Source organism: Hippocampus comes, unplaced genomic scaffold (assembly GCF_001891065.2).
Source record: "Hippocampus comes isolate QL1 unplaced genomic scaffold, H_comes_QL1_v1.1 scaffold412, whole genome shotgun sequence".
Classification (NCBI taxonomy): domain Eukaryota; kingdom Metazoa; phylum Chordata; class Actinopteri; order Syngnathiformes; family Syngnathidae; genus Hippocampus; species Hippocampus comes.
The window spans coordinates 102,404-120,423 of NW_017805343.1; the positions used below are offsets into that span (position 1 = coordinate 102,404).

An 18,020-nucleotide genomic window follows, 5' to 3' on the forward strand; every position below is an offset into this window, starting at 1 on the left:
TTTTTTATTGTATTCAATAAATATAAATTAATACATTCTCAAGCCTGACCAGAGACTAAAATTGCAAACACACCGAAGCTAAATGTTTTACATGCATATAATTATCCAAATTTTAGAAGGCAATGTCTTATATATTGTTCCTGTGAAATAAAAATTTAAATTAAAATGGGATACGAAAAAAGTTACGCACGCACATGCACCCACACACAGAACAGGATAGTCTTATTTTCAGCATCACATACCTGATGGTCCAGTGCTTGTGGAAGCGCAAATATCCTCTGTCTGTGTCTCACACTCCACTTCTATTGCAGTCTCATCTTCCTAATTCTCAGGATCTTCATTTGTATCCCTTTCCTGCTCTGAGTCCTCGCTCTGAAAATAAATGAATCCCGTGTCCTCTGTCTCTCCCTCTCTGGTGCTTTCAACTTGCTCCTCTTCAAATCTCTCACCACTATCATCATCTGACTCTCTCTCTGTGTCTGGATTAATGTGATTCTTTTTCAAAAAGAAAAATAATGTAATGTCAGTTTTTCTTTTCATTTTTAACGTTAAATGTTTAAGTGAAGAGGAATTAGACTTAATAATGCTACTGTTGGGGGCTTGTTTCGTTTTGTGATTTTACATTGAAAATATAAATCGTGTCGAAAATAGCACTCCTGTCGTGGTAATCTGCTTCTCTGCGGACTGCTTCTCATTTTCCCCGCTTAATTTTGAGTGGTGCAGCACACTAAAGGGTCCGACTAGAATGTTAAGCCACGCACTTTGGTTCCACCTTTCGCGTCTGGTAAAATGTGTTTTTTTGTTTTTTTAACGGTTGTTATCAGTGACGTGCATTGAGGGTTGGGGTTTGGGTTGGTGAGGCACTGATCATTCATGTTTGTCAAGGCTTCTTGGCATGTTTTTCAAGTCACAAGATCCTGTATGGGTCCACACAGTGTCACTCGTTGAGAATAAAAGGCAGGGAAAGCAGAAAAAAACGTTTTTGTTTTTGTTTTTTTAGAGCAGAGCCACAAAGCCTTTCTTTACGTGTATACCATTGCGTTTGAAAATAACGAGTAATTTCGCATCTTTTCCCAACTCCCGTCGTTTGAAGCAAACTAGGTAGTTCTGGTGTCGGTCTCACAGTATTTACGATATTTGAAAATCCAGCTTGGAAAAATTTCTGAGTTTGGAAATGAAATCCTCCATTTTCAGGGCGGGTAATCATAGCTTGTAGCGTCACACAGCATACTTCTTGTTTACGTTTTGCACACGGGTTAGAGTTCACCGTGACCTGGCTGGTAGCAGGCTATCAGGCTGCCACCGCCACCGCCACCTTCCTTGAGGCAGAGGTACTGGCTGCCTCAAGGCAAGCATTTTCCCTGTGGATTTGTGTCATATCAGCTTTCCATGCCTCACCTCTCATCTCCGAAGGAGACACCATTTGTTTAAGCAGGAAATACAGAATATTCTGTGATTTTTATAACAAAAGTGGTCAAAATACATGAAAAACGACACCAAAATCACCGTCCAGAGGACAAATACGAATACTTACTTTATTATTTCGTTTCTTTTTCCTCTCATGATGACAAGTGAGGCACAGCCTCACCTGCCTCCCCTGACTGCATGTCACTGGTAGTTATGTAGAACATATTAAAAAAAATCAAGTAAAATGGTTTTCATAAAATACTCTTTTTTTTTTCCAGTGTAGAACATTTTGGGACACAACCCTCCCAAAAAGCGATGTAACATTTATTGTTCTTTCACAGTTTGAAGCGAACAAATCACAAATATGCATTTACAGCTCCCCCCAAGAAAGCACATTTTTAATATGAAAAAAAATGTAAATGTCCTAGTGTCACAAGATGAAAATGTTGAGAGAATACTAACAGTACAAAACATTTGCCTGACACCAGTGTTTCACTAAAATAATCTCCTGTACATACAACACAATATCTAGCTAGTCAAAGATATGTACTTTAAAATGAACTGCACTTTACCAACACTGACTCACACACCACAGCCCTCTAAAAATAATCATAAATATCAAAACATATCATACAATGCAAAATGTGTTGTGTGTTGAATGCTATGCTAGATTCAGATTCCACATGAAAAATGGACATTTTTAGACATAATTTCGAGACCTTGAGGCAAAAATTCGGCCACAGTAGATGACACAAACCAGAAAAATAGTCTGCAACTTGAATATTGTTTTGTTGCACCCACTAGCAAAAATGTTGTTTTTGTCGTGAAGCTTTATTAAAAAAATATAAAGATAGATGCTATTATCAAAGTCCAACTGACAATTCACATTTTTTATTTGGCTTTGGGCTAAATATAATTCTGCCACACAAATTCTGCCATCAAAAGGGCAAAGCTGAAATTTATTACGCTGTGCATGCCTGCTAAAATGTTATTTTCAATAGTTTTTATGGTGAGATTTTCCTTCTTTTTTCAAATCTGTAACGGACAACACACATAAAGGTAAAAAAAAAAACACCATCAGGCATTCAACAGTTTTGTTGTATTGTGTGTGGACTGCTCCAGTAGTCTCAACAGGACTCACACAAAGACTCTGTTCCACCATTGGTCTCAAGTAGAATATACTGTAGTTCATCAAGAAATAGCTCTTGCATAATCTCACAAACACAGAGAAGAGCAGACACTTCTTGTTATGTGCCGATGGTAGCCAAGTGTTTCCAAAGAGCACCGGAGGAGTAGCGTTGTACGATGGCAATGTCGGCAAGGACTTGCTTTGGAAAATACTTTTTGCCATCTGGGGAACCTACTTTTACACCAAAACCAAAATCAAGTAAAGCATATTTCGTTGAATTTCCTGCCATTTCTTTGTTGGTCAGTCAGGGCACTTTTTGATTGGCTACACACCATTTCACGTCACAGTCCATGTCAATTCATGACGAGTCAAATGGCTTGAGTCAGCTGTTCCACACACGTGAAGACATTTGATGGTCAATTTGAAAGATTGACAGCTCGACCTTTTTCAGACCCTAAAATAGTCAGTACAGACACTTTGTATTATGGTAATCCACCTGAGATGTGACAAAGGCATGAATTACTATTATGAAGTGCTATTGAGAAAGGAGAGGCTTCACTTTAGTCAGCTGCCTAAGAGGAAAGAAGCTGGATTTAACAACAGCATGGTTTTGCCCGTCCAATTTAAAATCACTGTCCAATGTAAGATCCAAGTTCGAGACTGTTCACTTCAGATAAGGAGCCAGGGGGCCCAAGTCAGCAGGACGGGATGTACAACGGCCACTGGGACCAAACACTATCAGTTCTGTTTTCTTTTCATTGAAATTCAAGAAATTCAGCGCCATCTACAGTCGGTCTTGATTTCCTCCAGACAGGATAAAAGTGGCCTCAGTCAGAAAGCATCTTTTTTGCGCCACGGGACATACATCTGACAGTCATCCATACAGCAGTGGAAGAAAATACCTTGTTTCCCAAAGATGGAATCCAATGGGAGCAGATACAATGAAAACAGAGGCCCCAGAATTGAACCCTGAGGAACACCACACGACAGCGGGGCAGACTCAGAGGAACCAAGGCAAATGCAAAAAGTTCTGTCAGCCAAATAGGATTTAAACCACTCAAAGGTGCTACTGCTAATGCCCACCGGGTGCTGCAAATGAGCCAACAGACTACTGAGATCCACCAAATCAAACGCTGAAGTTAAATGCAACAAAACCAGACACGTATTGTCCGCAGTGTCATTTGCCAGGAGGATGTCATGAAAAACTCTGAACAGGGCTAACTCTGTGCTCTGCATTACTTTGAAACCTGACCGGAAGAGCTCAATGATGTTATGTTCATCCAAAAAGGATTTTAACTGCATGTGCACCACATTTTCCAGAATTTTTGAAATAAAAGTCAGCTTGGAAATGGGTGTAAAATTTGACAGAACATCTTGATCAAGGCCAGGTTTCTTGAACAAGGGTTCCACCACAGCATATTTGAATTGTCAGGGAACAACACCAGAAGTCAGACTGCTATTGTTAATGGCCAAGACCGATTTACCAATACTCAAATACACAAAAGGAGCACCAAACACCCTTTGCACTTTTGTGTTGCTTTTAGATTACCTGTAATTAAAAAAAAAAAAAAAAAAAGACACATATATTTTTAAGGTCATACTTAACTGTTTACCGGTAGTTGAGACGATAAATACATGACTGGCAGCATTTGCCTGACTAGAAAAGGGTAAACTGAATGATCCTCAACTAGTATTGTGCGTATGGTTAAAAAAACAAAACAAAACAATAATTATAATAATAATAATCAACCTTTCGTTTGGCATTTCAAAAAACAGGTGGCTCTGTCTGGCATATTCACATTTTTTTTTATTGGGATACCGGTAATTTGTTCCAAGAGAAGTTTTGCAGACCACCATGTGATGAGGCTGATATAACCTATTTTTATTGATTATATTCAATCTCTTATGACTCTTATGCAGTAAAGGTCAGTTCAAGAAAAAGAAGAATGCTTTATTTATTCAAACATGAGGTGATTAAATGCTCTTTGAATCCCTTGTCAAATGGAGAAGGATTTATTCCAGCCTGACATGGTGTTGGTTATTCTGATTCATATACTGGTAAGGTCCTCGTGGCAAGAGGAGGGGGCACGTTGTGTTTTGGGGCTGCAGCGTGTCATCATGCTGATCTGCGTGCTGAAGTTGTGACTGTTGCCAATGGACGGGTGCTGGTACTTAGTGGTGTCAGAATCCATGTATCGCTGCAGGTGCCATCGCCGCCACTTCCTCTTGATCTCAGCCTGGACCTGCCGCATGGCAAAATGCGGACAAATATACACCATAATCCAAACAACTCTTTTTTGTTTTTTGTTTGTTTTTTTTTTTTACGTGAGTTTCCTTTGGAGTCACTGTAAATGATAGTATATTTTTTTCAGTCATTACGGTATATATACTCTGTATATATATATATATATATATATATATATATATATATACCTGTATGTTGATTTTCTTTTCAGCCCCAGCTGAAGTGAAGGGGCGTTTCCCTCCAGCAGGCACACCTGTTTCGTTTCCAATCAAGCCTTGCCCTGTATTTAAGCACTGCCAAGATGCCTAGTCAGTGTCAGATTATTGACCTAGTCTGCTGCTCATGCTCAAATGTTGTTTTCTAGACGTATCAAACTCGTCAGAGCAGTTTTTGCTCTCTCATCCTCCGTTTGTAGGTATTGATATGATTTTGTCCTTGATCTTGCTCTTATTTTGTTTGGTGTAATTTAACTTTAGTTATTTCGTTTATACTTCTCATCTTTACTATTACCATGCCTTTTGCAAGTGCATTTTGTTTATGCTATTTCCTGGTTCCTTGTGACCAGTGATTTCGGTTTAGACTTTGTCAGAGCGCTTTTCTGTGAACATTGTAACACAGTTTATCTGAGTCTGCTTTTTTTTTTAGATCCACACTCCACTGGTTCGTGTTCAGACCTTCTCTCTCACTCTGTCTCTCTGTCTCTCTGTCTCTCCCCCCCCCTCTCTCTCTCTCTCTCTCTCTCTCTCTCTCTCTCTCTCTCTCTCTCTCTCTCTCTCTCTCTCTCTTTCTCTATCTGTGCATATACAGTGATCCTTTGCTGTAACGCGGTTCACTTTCCGTGGCTTCGCTGTTTCACGGATTTTTCTAGTGCAGTTTTTTTAAATGCTTTTAAACAGTGAATTGCGTTCTGCATCCTGACTGGCTAAGGCACTGACTGACGTGAACAGTCTCCGCACCTCGTCTCTGTACAGCTTGCCAAATTTACCTTTGCAGATTTTTGGTCTTTGGTTTCATTGCATCAGTGGCGGATGCTGGTCTGTCAAGGAGGGGAAGCTCAATTTCAATGTGTCTGTTTATTTATATGTGAATTCTACTCTCTGTTCCTTTTCAAAAAAATGAAAAGGTAAAGGATGCCTTCACCATAAGATCATTGGTTCATTTCGGTGTCAATCAAAAAGACATTCAGCCTCAGCGAGATCATCCAATGATAATGAAGAAAAGCTGAAATTCTGCACGCCCACTGTCCGGAGACTCCCAGAGATGCTGAGCGTCCAATGAGCAGGACAAAACCAGCATTTATCCAATGACTCGTCTCGTTTCAATGCATTGGGACAACCTAACTGAACTCTCAAGACACCCAGCGTCCGTATACATAGTTCAGTATTATATAATAACTGTAAAAAATAAAGTTATCAAGTACCAAGTACAACTTTATTGTCAAATGTGCTGTATGTGAAACATTCAGCACATTTGAAATTTCGTCCCTCTCACATTATTTTGCTTTTTTAAAATTTTATTTTTTATTTATTTTTTATAAATCCTACTTTGTGGATTTCACTTATCACTGGTTCTATTTGGAATGTAACTGTATAAACAAGACGAAAGCAAGCAGATAGTGGATTGGTTTAAAAATTCTGCATGTGCATATCATTAAACTAGGTGTTTTGTTTGTGAATCAATCTGATAATCTTCCCACGTTGCATATTACATTGAATGGCCACAAGCCCAAAAGGCAACCAAACTTCACATGACAATGGTTATTTATTTTTTTTTTTTCATGTTTGCCCCTCATCTAAATGCGACAAAGGAAGATAAATCACTGTTGTTTCACTGCCTCGTAAACATGTTTGTGTGTGATGCACTCACCTCTCCGTTGAGGAAGCAGTAGAGAACGGCCACCACAAAGCCCTAAAGAGAAGTAAAACACATTTATTCACAACAATTTCTTCTGGTGCATCGCAATGAGTAAAGTGGAAAGCTGCTTTCAAGCAATTTTCTCCTAAATTTTGTATGGTAGAATTGTTTATCAGGCGTCGTTAGAATGATCTATCTGGGTTTATTTTGTGGGTTGTTCGACCTGCAAATGCTATTTGTAAACATCCTCTGATTTTTTTAGATGGCCCATTAGGCCAGGTCGACAGACTTGTTGACCACTGCAGTAAAAATGGCTGCCAGAGAACAAGTGAGACGCAGGAGATGAGGACATTGAAGGAGCTGCAGAGAGCAAAATATTGACACTCCAGATGATGAATGTCAGGATGGGTAGCAGGGCCACCCCTCCCTAAACACAGAACATGCACTGTTTAAGGCCTTATCACATTTGGGTTGGCTTTTGGGGCGTGACATCTCACCTCTTTGGCAGGGAAGGATCCTGAGTTGGTGTGTAAAGTTGAGAAGTTCTGATAAGATATAGTCAGGCTCACCTCAAAACACTGATTGTGCTCTCGTAGCAATTCTCTTCCGAAGGGTTGGACTTATTCCACTCTAGATTTGCCCCCTAGTGAGAGGGAGAAGAAAGTGCGACGCTCTGCCTTTGGGTAGGAGGCGGGTGTTATTGATGCCCATGCACCAAAAACACAGAATACCCCTCCTAGGCTGGAGGGCATGCTTCAGAGGGCTAGAAATGGAGACTCCCTCGTTCTGCTGGGCAACTTCTTCAATGCTCACGTGAGCAATCACAGTGAGACTTGGAGGGGCATGACAAGGAGGAACCCCCGACTTCTCTGACCGGAGTCCAAGCAGTGTTATTGGAGTTCTGTGCTTGTCAGGAGCTGTTAATGGTGAGCACTATGTTCAGACAGAAGAGTGTCCCGATGTGGACTTGGCACCAGGACACCTGAGGATGGAGTTTTATCAAATTTGTGGGTTTTTTTCATTGCACTTGCAGTTGCATGTCTTGGAGACTCAGGTGATGAGAGGGGCCAAGCTGTCAGAAGGAACATTAACTCCCACTTCCATTAGAATTTTGACAACATCATGGGAGACAGAGGAAATCAAGTCTGAGTGGACCATGTTCAATGTCTTCCTTTTGTTGAGGTGGACGACTGCAAATATGGGCGTAAAGTGGCCAGTGGCGGCAATCCCTGTTGGTGGACACGAGTGATGAGTGTCAAGTTTAAAGGAAGTCTCAGTCATGAAGAGCCAGATGATGTGGCTCAGGCATCTTGTTAGGATGCCTCCTGGACACCTCCCTGCTGAGGTGTTCTGGATGAGATGAGGTTCTGGTTATGGCCCAGGACCTACTGGAGAAACTAAGTCTGCAAGGGCAAGGGTGGCAGAGCTGGACAAAGTGGCTTGGGTGTTGAGGTATCAGTTGCTATGCAGTTACTCTGATCCTTTTATACTTTGGCCCTTATGTTATGTCACCTTTTGTCTGTCATGTAGGATCAGTTTATAAGCTTGAATTACTCAGTGACCCGTTGTCAGTTCGTCAAGCTTTCTCCCAGTCAGAATGTCTTCTGCATCCAGCCCTGCTGTCAGTAGTTTGTATTTTCATAGATAAAGACTTCTACTTTTCCCAGCTTAACCTGCTGCCACAGCAACCCAATTTCTGATAAGCGGAAGAAAATAGATAGACGTTTGCAGTTTTTTTTTTTTTTAAATAAAATATTACCGGTAAGTTCTAAATACTGTTCTGTAATCGAAAAATATATCCAGTGGTACCTCGACTTACGAACGTCTCTTCATACAAAATTTTCAATATACGAAACGTCTCAACAGGAAAATATTGCCTCTAGTTACGAAAGAAATGTCAAGATGCGAAAGGTAAAAATACAGTATGGGCTGCTAGTCGCAGCTCTGAGTTTCCTGAACGCAACATACTTATAGCTGCTCTGCCACTGGCTATTACCGAGCATCATCTTAAAAGTACGTTCGAGACAACTGGATTAAAGTTATGGCTGAATACTCTGAGATCGCCACAATAGCACTGTTGCTATTTCTGACATCCTACCTGTGTGAGGCGGGGGTTTTCTGCAGCAACGGCGACTAAAACAAAATTACGAAGTCGACTGGACATAAACCACACACTTGAGGTGTCATTGTCTCCTATTGCCCCGAGATGGGACCGTCTGGTTGCAGAAAATCAAGCTCTGGGCTATGGTGAGTCGTCATTTTCATGCACTTTGAATTTGCGTTGTATCGTATTTTGAAGGCATTCAACATTACCATAGCGATAAGAGTGTTGCGACCAGATTAGACGCTCCTTGTGTTTATTATTATATTTCGAAAACACCACAGTTTTCATGCAGCTCATACCATATTATTTTGTTGTATTATTTCCGCCACACCTTAAATGCCGGTCCCTGAAAATATTGTCTGACATAAACCGGTCCGTGGAGCAAAAAAGGTTGGGGACCCCTGCTGTAGGAAACATTTATGTCTAAATTTTGACGGGGGGCTTAGAACGAATTTGGGCATTTACATGGAAAACACATCTCTACTTACAAAATTTTCTAGTTAAGAAATTTATCTCGAACAAATTAATTTCGTAAGTAGTGGTACCACTGTATATTTATTACTCTTATATTTTGTAAACACAATTATATTAAATACTTTGCAATAACGAAGCTGTTATTTCATGTCGCTTATTTTGTGTTGAATATGACCCCCTGCCCCCCAAAAAAAATCATCCTTTAAAAACAATTCAAATACAAATGTGTTACCTGAAATGAGCCAAGGATCAAATCAAAGACAAGCCTTAGCTCTGTCTTGACTTGCTCAGGAATGAATGCAAACACGATAAAGTTGATTCCAAACAGTGGTATCAGGAGCAGTGTGGACTTGGCCAGCCTCCTGAAATAATCCACACCATCAAAAATATTCAGGTCCATATATTATTCAAAAATGTAATATTTTATGTATACACTGTATCATTATTGTATTGATGTGAACTATCCTACGGCTTAGCTAGATTTTTCTTGAAAAAGAGACCTCAGTCTAAAAGTTCTTTTTTTTCTGGTTCGATAAGGGGATTGATTGATTGATTGATTGATTGATTGATTGATTAGGACACTCTATGAGAAGAAGTTTTGGAACACAGACATTTCAACTGAAGTGTCTGAAAATAATATTTGGGGTAGATAACCCGAACTCTAACCCCCATTAACTAAGATGCCATTTACATATGTCTGCAGTCCACTCACAAGTACTGGTTTGACTCATTCCTTCCAATGTCTGGGCAGTTGATCTTCTGACGCAGTATTCGGATGATGCAGATGAAGAGAATGAAGTTAATCTGTGAATAAGATATGGACATATTTGGGGTAAGGGTTATTGCAATTTCCAAAATGAGCCCCAAAAAGCCAATTAAAGTGAATATGTCAGACTTGCTGTTACTTTTCCAAGACAGGTTGTTGGGACACTTTTTTCGTGGGTCAACTCAGCCATGCTCAGTGAAACTAGGTTCAATGGCTGAGTTTTCAAAGAAAATCTCTATGAGCAGTTTTGTTGTTGAAGAATAACAAAAATGGCTGCTTCAAACCAAAATGTATGGCTTCTTGTGACATTTTGGTCATGGCTTCTTGTGACATTTCAAAAGGGCTTTCTTTTTGAAGGACTAGAAATGACCAAAATATGTATTTGGCCCCAGATTTGGCCCCAGATTATGACAAAGAAACAAAGCAATTTCAAAAGGATTTAACTTCTCTGGATAGTGCGGGGCGGTGATCAAAAATCACGCATTGCCCGAATTCAATCGCAAAATGAATGCGGTGTTGGAGTCGCTTCGCAAAATGAAAAAGAAGGAGGAGTAGTTGACCTGGTTGGGAAGAAATTCAATGATTGATTGAAGATTCAGCTAAGTGACGCCATTGAGAAGACACAAGCATTGCTGAAATTGTGGGCAGCCTGTTCCCAAAACAACTGCTATCTGGACTTTCGCCTGAATGGGAAAAAATTTGAGCGGATGCAAGCATTCCTATTTGCCCGAGACTGCTAAGGCCTGTCCTTCAGTCACAGGTGCTTAACATGAACAAATGACAATAACACATGCTGTGCAATTTCAACATCTTCGCTGGATTTCTATTTTCTCTAGCCTCACATGCTCCTAATTCATGTCAAGGCCGATCTGGAAGTCAGCCCATTATGTTCTTCTCCATGCTGCTTCGAGGTCTCAGATGAAAAGGACTGCCCCTTCCTCAATCAGGAATTCCGGAATTCTATGAAAGATATTCAGATCCCACAAATGTAGATAGACATGGATAGGGATTTGCAAAAATGTTTATCAAGGAGAACGGAAAACCGAAAAAGCACAACAAAATACACTTGGTTACAAAGAGCCACAGTCGAATGAGACAAACTAAAAGCGCCTTCAACAAGCAAGGAAAAATAGAAACACAAAATCACTTGCCACCAAATACAATAATAACCGAGAATAACTTTATGACAAAAACATGACTTAGATGAGCAAATATAAAACGTGATGAGAGAACTATGAAGCAAGAGCCAAAACGTCTCAATTAAACAAGCACTTGGTACGAGAGCCGGGAGCAAGGCTTGAATAATCTGAATGGTGACTGCAGAAGTTGGAGTCATTTTACAATCCACTTATTGTATCGCATGACAGGTGCACCGCTGAAGGGAACGCCGTCCATTCCAGCAGTAACTGAAAAATAGACGAAGCGAACCCTGACACACCAAGCGACTTGGTCGTCAAGGGGTGTGGCTTAACACATGAAACCTTTCCCTGGAAGTGCACTCTCAGAAACTGGCGCCCCAATTTATTGGTCCTTACAAAATTGCGGTGCTGGTTAATAATACAACATAAACTCCTGGCCTCTGTTTGTGTTTACCCCACATGATATGTCTCTCAAGTAAAACCAGTCTTTTCGAGTCAATTGTCTTCCCCTCTGCTTCTCCCTCCCCTTCCTCTGTTGTTTGACGGTCAACCGTGCCTTTTCGTCCCTCCACCTCCTGACTCCTCATCAGACTCCAAGACCGTGTCTTAGCCTTCTTTTAGGTGTTCCTCTCACTCCCTTTCCTTTCAGATCCATCATCATTATCCACTGCTACGACTGTACTTACTGTTTCTCTAACTGGATGTGTCCAAACCAACTCTCAAACGTTGTCTGCAAAACACTGAACGTTGGCTGTCCCTCTGATTATCTCAGTTCTAATCCTATCCAACCTGAAAAAATGTGATGTCTGCCTTTCCACCACCTCCAGCTCTGCTTCCTGTTGTCACTTCAGTGCCACTGCGTCATCAGGGGTGTCAAATGCATTTTTGTCACGGGCCACTTTGGAGCTATGTTTTTCCTCGGCGGGCCGTTATGACAGTGAAACCGAATAAATGTTTCATCATCCCTTCGCATAAGTTGTACACAACCAATTGATGGATTACTAGTTTTGAAATCACTCAAGTCAACGATTTGTTTGTGAAATGAGGTTTAAAGGTTCGTTTTTGGTGAAGTTTCTCTTCAACTCTTACCTGGCTGACGGTTTTGGCTGTCACTTCAGCCTTCATCGGAGCTGTCACTGCTTCCTTGTGACATGTCTTAAAAACAGCTATTGGTGTGTTGTTTCTTCCATTATTGTTGAAGTGAGTGTAAACAGGGTAACAAAATGATTGCGAAATCTCAACGTCATTCATTACACATGACAATTTGACATTTCAGTACAGATTTTAGCAAGGATCATACAAGTTGACACGCATGATTTTCTTTCGCGGGCCATACAAAATAATGTGGTAGGCCAGATTTGGCCCCGGGGCCTTGAGTTTGACACCATGCCGTACATCATTAGAATGGCGAGCCAAACCCACTGAGCACACGTGGGAAGGGGTCTAAATTGTGGGAGAGAAGAATAATAATGCCTCTTTCAAGGCTATCGCACCTACCAGGATTAATGCCAAAATGGGAGTTTTGATGATCCACCAAAAGACATCCGTGCTCTCTATTATATCCCAGCACCTGGTAAAACAGGGAGCAAGGGCAAGCTTAAGAATGTAGCACAACACACACCTGTGTTGATCTTACCCAATATCATTATAGTAGGCTTTGGCCAGGCTCCAAGCACTGATGAAAATGGCCGGCCCTCCTTGGAAACAACAGCCGGGAATTCGCATCGGAAAGAGAAAACACATGCGTGCATGAGAAACACGGTCATGTTTGAACCCAGCAGCATTGGCCAGGGCACTGGTGCCATCCTCACCCCAGCCGATGAAGATGTATGCCCAAAAGTACTTCCTCTCCGAGAAGAAGGACACAGACAGTAAGGCGTGGAGATAGAGGCCTTCCACCAGCAGCCAGAAGAAGCTGGCCATGACGCAGTATTGGAAAAACACTATCACTGCCTTACAGCCAGCCTGCAAGACAAAAGTACACACACAGAAATCAGAGATATGACAATGTTTTTCACCTACCGACTGACCGGGGCCTATCCCAGCCGTCTTCGGGCAGTAGATAGGGTACACCCTGAACTGGTTGCCAGGTAAACGGACGGCACACACATACTAAACAACCATCTCTGCTCATAATCACGCCTAGGTCCCATCTAGAGTGTTCCATTAACCCAGTGCTTCTCAATTATTTTCTGTTACGACCCCCCAACAAAAAGAAAACAATTCGTGCGCACCCGCCCCTCCCCTCACTTTCTGCCGCCACAATAATTACATTGTATCCTTATTAAGATTAAAGAAAAGAAAAATAGACATATAGTTCAACTTACAGATAAGAATAACTTTATTAACACTTTGTTTTTTAGTCAGGACAAAAAAAGATTTTCAATGCATCAATTTTCATGAAATAAACTTGTTGAAACATTTTTGACCAACTTATTGCACCATTTGAAACATTGCACCATTCTGAAAAGTAAAACTTAATAAATCAATAAATAAGTGGGGCCCCTCACGATTTGAAAAGGACTGCATTAACCTATGGTGCATGTATTTGGAATGTGGGAGGAAACCTGAGTGCCAGGCAAGCACGGTGTGAACATCCAAACTCCACACAGGAAGGCCGGTGCCGGAATCAAACCCTGCACCTCTGCACTGTGAGGCAGGTTTTAAGTTTTTGTTTTGTTTTAAGTCACCAAATCCATTTGAACTGAATTCAATATTTATCCACTGTAAACAGCTGATGTGCATTTTTTCCACTAAGAACACGGCTGCAGTTACAAAAGTACAATCAGTGGAGTCAATATGGCAACTTTCCTGATATCGCTTCCAAATATTGACAAAAAAAGGCTCCGGGGAATTTGATTCACTTCTAAGAAACAGACGTCAGAGAAATATTTTTACATTGTTGTGTATATTTTGTGTATTTTATTGTAGAGTACAGGGTGACTTCCATGCTTTGAAGGTCCAATGAACTGAGTGGCCTGATGAAAATTATTTGACATGGGGTATCATCAAAAATCAAGTGCCAATACAAAATCAGATTCGAGTTCCAAAAACAGGGCTCTTTCACAGCGGGGCTTACCGAGCTTGTGGCGCAGTTGTCCACCTCGCCCACCTCATAGAGGACCACATCCTTGATGAAAACGGCAACGGCCTTCAGGATGAAGGACACAAACAGGTGCATGTGGATGTAGTTCCTGGTACAATGTAACTTCCTGCCACACAAGAACACACATTAGGAATGCAAAATACTGAATAGTGCCTTCTGGAGTATTACAAAATTCTTGCATATTCAAATGGCATCAAATACAGTACAGGTATCAAACTCAAGGCCCGGGGGCCAGATCTGGCCCGCCACGTCATTTTATGTGTCCCGCGAAAGCAAATCAAAGATGTCAACGTTCATGATGCTTGCTAAATTGTGACTTTCAAATTCTCATTTTTAATAAATAAGAGTGATACTGTAAGCATTTTCTTGTTACCAAATCCCTCATTACAGTACAGTAACTTATACAAGAGGTGAATAAACCGATATTCTTTACTTTATATTGTTTCAGTCATAACGGGCTTCTGTAACTACATCTGTAAATAAGGCCCGTGACAAAAATGAGGTTGGCAACCCCGAAATACAGCATTAATTTTCAGTAGAAATAAAGCACAGAAAAAATGAAGAGGCTCTGCTGTGAAGTGCACATGTGGTCTGGGATATTGGTTTAAAGTTCTGTTTTTTTTCAGGACTTTAAAGGGTTCCTACGTATGGCGACAGTCAAACAGCACCGAGACACTCAACCAAAATTGGACCATATGATTTTTTTTTGGGGGGGGGGGGCAGGGTTTAGTAATGACATTTTGGGTGACACAAGGTAGTAATGTTGAATCAGCATTCGGGTTATGAGAGGCTCTCTCGAAAAATGCCTCCTGTGCAAGGAGTCCTCGAACCCAAAAAGTAAGAGAACCCCTGAACTAAAATAAAATATCGGGTGTGTCATACCTGAAGATGCAGAGGATGAAAATGGCAGTGGTGAGGGAGAGGAGGGAGACGCTGTGGCCTATGGTGTATCCGATCTTCACTTGCCAGAAGAACTTTCCCTGCACAGGGACACAAATATTTGAACACGAGTCATTACACTTACAGGAAGTGAAAACAAAGAGAAGGTGTGTGAGTGTGTCGGTGTGGTGTGTGTATGCATGTGTGTTCAATGTGTGTGTTCAAGCGTGTTTGTGCGTATTTTGCACTTCAGTAAATGTTATTAATCAAGAGCCTGTTCGTGTAAAGTGTGCTGAGAAAATGTCATTGGATGCTCTCTCTCTCTCTCTCTCTCTCTGAGAGACACACACTCACACACACACACACACACACACACACACACACACACACACACACACACACACACACACACACACACACACACACACACACATATAGGCATGCACAGATTGCCCCAGGGGCCTTTTTTCACTGAAATTTTTTCACAGAAATTTTCCGCCTCAAACGTTGGCGGCATGGCCATTTAAACGATTTCACAAGGCAGACAAATACTGAAATGGCAAATGGCAGAGGAGTGAGTTTGGTCTTGGTGACTACTTTGGGAACCTTTTTGGGATACAATCATAACCTACTAGTGTAATCATTTCACATGAGAAATCGATAGAGAACAAGGGGTCACACTAAGTTTTTGTGATAAAAGTCTGTTCCGTGTGTTCTGTATTCACCTGAACTGCAAATAGCTTCATTATTGACTGGAAAATTGTGTTCAGATGTTTCATATGCAGATAAAAAAAAAAAATGTCAAATTGCTTGGCAGATGAATTTATTGTCATCAGTGACATAAACAAATGCAGTGTTTCTTTGGTCCAATGTGCATCTTCCTTGATTGTCCACTCGATCGTTCGCCACCACAGGCAACATTAAGAGTCTGCAGCAATATTTCCCGACCGGTGCTTAAGGGTTCAGTGCTTGGATTGATTTTCTGTAGTGCAAGTCTTTCCTCCAACAAAGGGCGTTAAATGTCAGGGATGATGATCTCTTGTTCACTGCCATGGTCCAAAGGGAGGTGCTCTTCAGCTTGCTGGATCTGGAATGTCACATTAATTCATGAAAGGTACAGCAACTCCAAGAAAGGAAATTGATATAAAGATTTAAAAAAAAAAATCACCACATTAGATTCCATCTTCCCCCAATGAAACTGCATCTAATTGAAGTGTAGGATACAAAAGAATTTCTTAGATGTTTTTTCTAAATTGCAAAAAAAAAAAAAAAAAAGAGTAGATGGGGATTCTTTATCTGACTCATTTTGAAAACCTTATATATATTACATGTATAATATCACAACACATGTAGAACAACTAAAATGATAGAGGTGTCAAATTATTGCATTAATTGCGATTAATTAATTACAGTACATTTAGCGCGTTATTCCTTTTAATCGTGTTAATCTAAATTTTAATCTCTGCCTTTATTGCTTCTGTAGGTGGGTTTCCTTTTTCTAAGAGCCCTTCTGATGTGTTGGCTTCCTGTGGTAGAGTTGTTGAGGGTGGGGAAACAATTGTCAGTCACAGCCTGAAGCGGACATTGATTGGCTGCCATTATGGCGGGGCTTGTTTAGCCGAAGCTGATAGGCTACCAATGGAGTTAGGCGGACTTAGTAAGCAGCGGCGAGCAGTGGAGAGGTGTTGTGAGAGTTCTCGGCACAATGAATGGAAATTTTACATTCCAAAAGCGCCCTGACGACACAATTGATAAAGGTAGAGTGTTGTGCCTAATTTGTAAGAAGGAGTTTGCATACCACCGAAGCAGCTCAAATGTAGCCTCCCACATCAATGCAAAGCACCCAGTCGCGAGTGCAGCCACAGCTAATGTGAGGACTGAAAGCGAGCCATACATCGCAAAGCTCTTCAGCAAACTAAACTCAAGAACACCCCACGTATGAGGCATAGTTGATGTGTCCTCTGAAGACTACTAGAAGTGATTGATGTTTATTTCAGCACTTGTAGTTTGTCATAATGAACACTCTTATTTCTGAAGTGCTAACTTTCAGCACTGTGATTTAAGGGTCTGTTTTATTTATTGATTATTATCTGAAGCAAGTTCAGTGTTGCGTACTTGTATTGCTCAGAAATTGTTCTGACTGTTTTTGATATGTTAACCTAAGCACTTTCTAAGGACCTGATGTTCTATTATATTTTTATTTTGTAATTCTTTGGAGATTTACAAAAACAAACAAAACAGTGATATTCAAATTCGTGGACGAAACTAAAGGTTGCCGGTAGGACTAGTGACTAGTCTCAAATACAGCTGAAAGTAAATGGCTAGGACTGCATCTGTCCAAGTCTGCTGAAAAACAATAAAATACTTTATAATGCCACTTTTTCTTTTATCTTTTGATCTGCATCAATAATGTAATGAATTTGAAATTAAAATAGGGGATTCTCAGTAATTTTTAGATGAGATTGAACTCGAGATTAATTAAATTAATTAATTACATACCCTAATTAATTAATCACACCATTTTTTTAAATTGCTTGACAGCACTATAAAATGATTTTAGAAATAGCCTATTTTCATCCTCCCTATTGCTGGAGCATATCCCACCTGTCTTTGGGCAAGAGGTGTTGTGTACCCTGAACTCGTCGCCAGCTCATCACAGGATTTTAGAAACATAGGATATCTAATATTTTTAGGTAAAAATACCGTATTTTCTCGACTCTCAGTCGCAGTTTTTTTCATAGTTTGGCCGGACGTGCAATTTATACTCTGTCGCGATTTATGTGTCTCGCAATGGAGAAATTCCCAATTCACAGCAGTACGTTATGAAAGGAAGAAGTAGAACAACAAAATATAGGAGCTGCTGGAAAGGCAGCCACTCTCGCGGCGCCATCTTGAAGTCAAAATAACAAAACTAACA

At 40.7% G+C, this 18,020-nt stretch overlaps 1 protein-coding gene across 1 annotated transcript in view; it reads right to left on the reverse strand.

The window, feature by feature from the left end:
* Positions 1–4,337: 4,337 nt before the first annotated feature.
* Positions 4,338–18,020, reverse strand: part of vipr1b (vasoactive intestinal peptide receptor 1b) — a 69,502-nt gene continuing 55,819 nt past the window's right edge. Inside the window, exons 5-13 of the mRNA XM_019871855.1 lie at positions 15,107–15,204; positions 14,198–14,330; positions 12,930–13,083; positions 12,755–12,815; positions 12,616–12,688; positions 9,926–10,017; positions 9,446–9,575; positions 6,648–6,689; positions 4,338–4,779 (exon numbers count right to left, since the gene is read on the reverse strand). Of these exons, the coding sequence (XP_019727414.1) occupies positions 4,585–4,779; positions 6,648–6,689; positions 9,446–9,575; positions 9,926–10,017; positions 12,616–12,688; positions 12,755–12,815; positions 12,930–13,083; positions 14,198–14,330; positions 15,107–15,204 (978 nt within the window). The 3' untranslated portion in view covers positions 4,338–4,584. The remainder of the gene's footprint in view (positions 4,780–6,647; positions 6,690–9,445; positions 9,576–9,925; positions 10,018–12,615; positions 12,689–12,754; positions 12,816–12,929; positions 13,084–14,197; positions 14,331–15,106; positions 15,205–18,020) is intronic.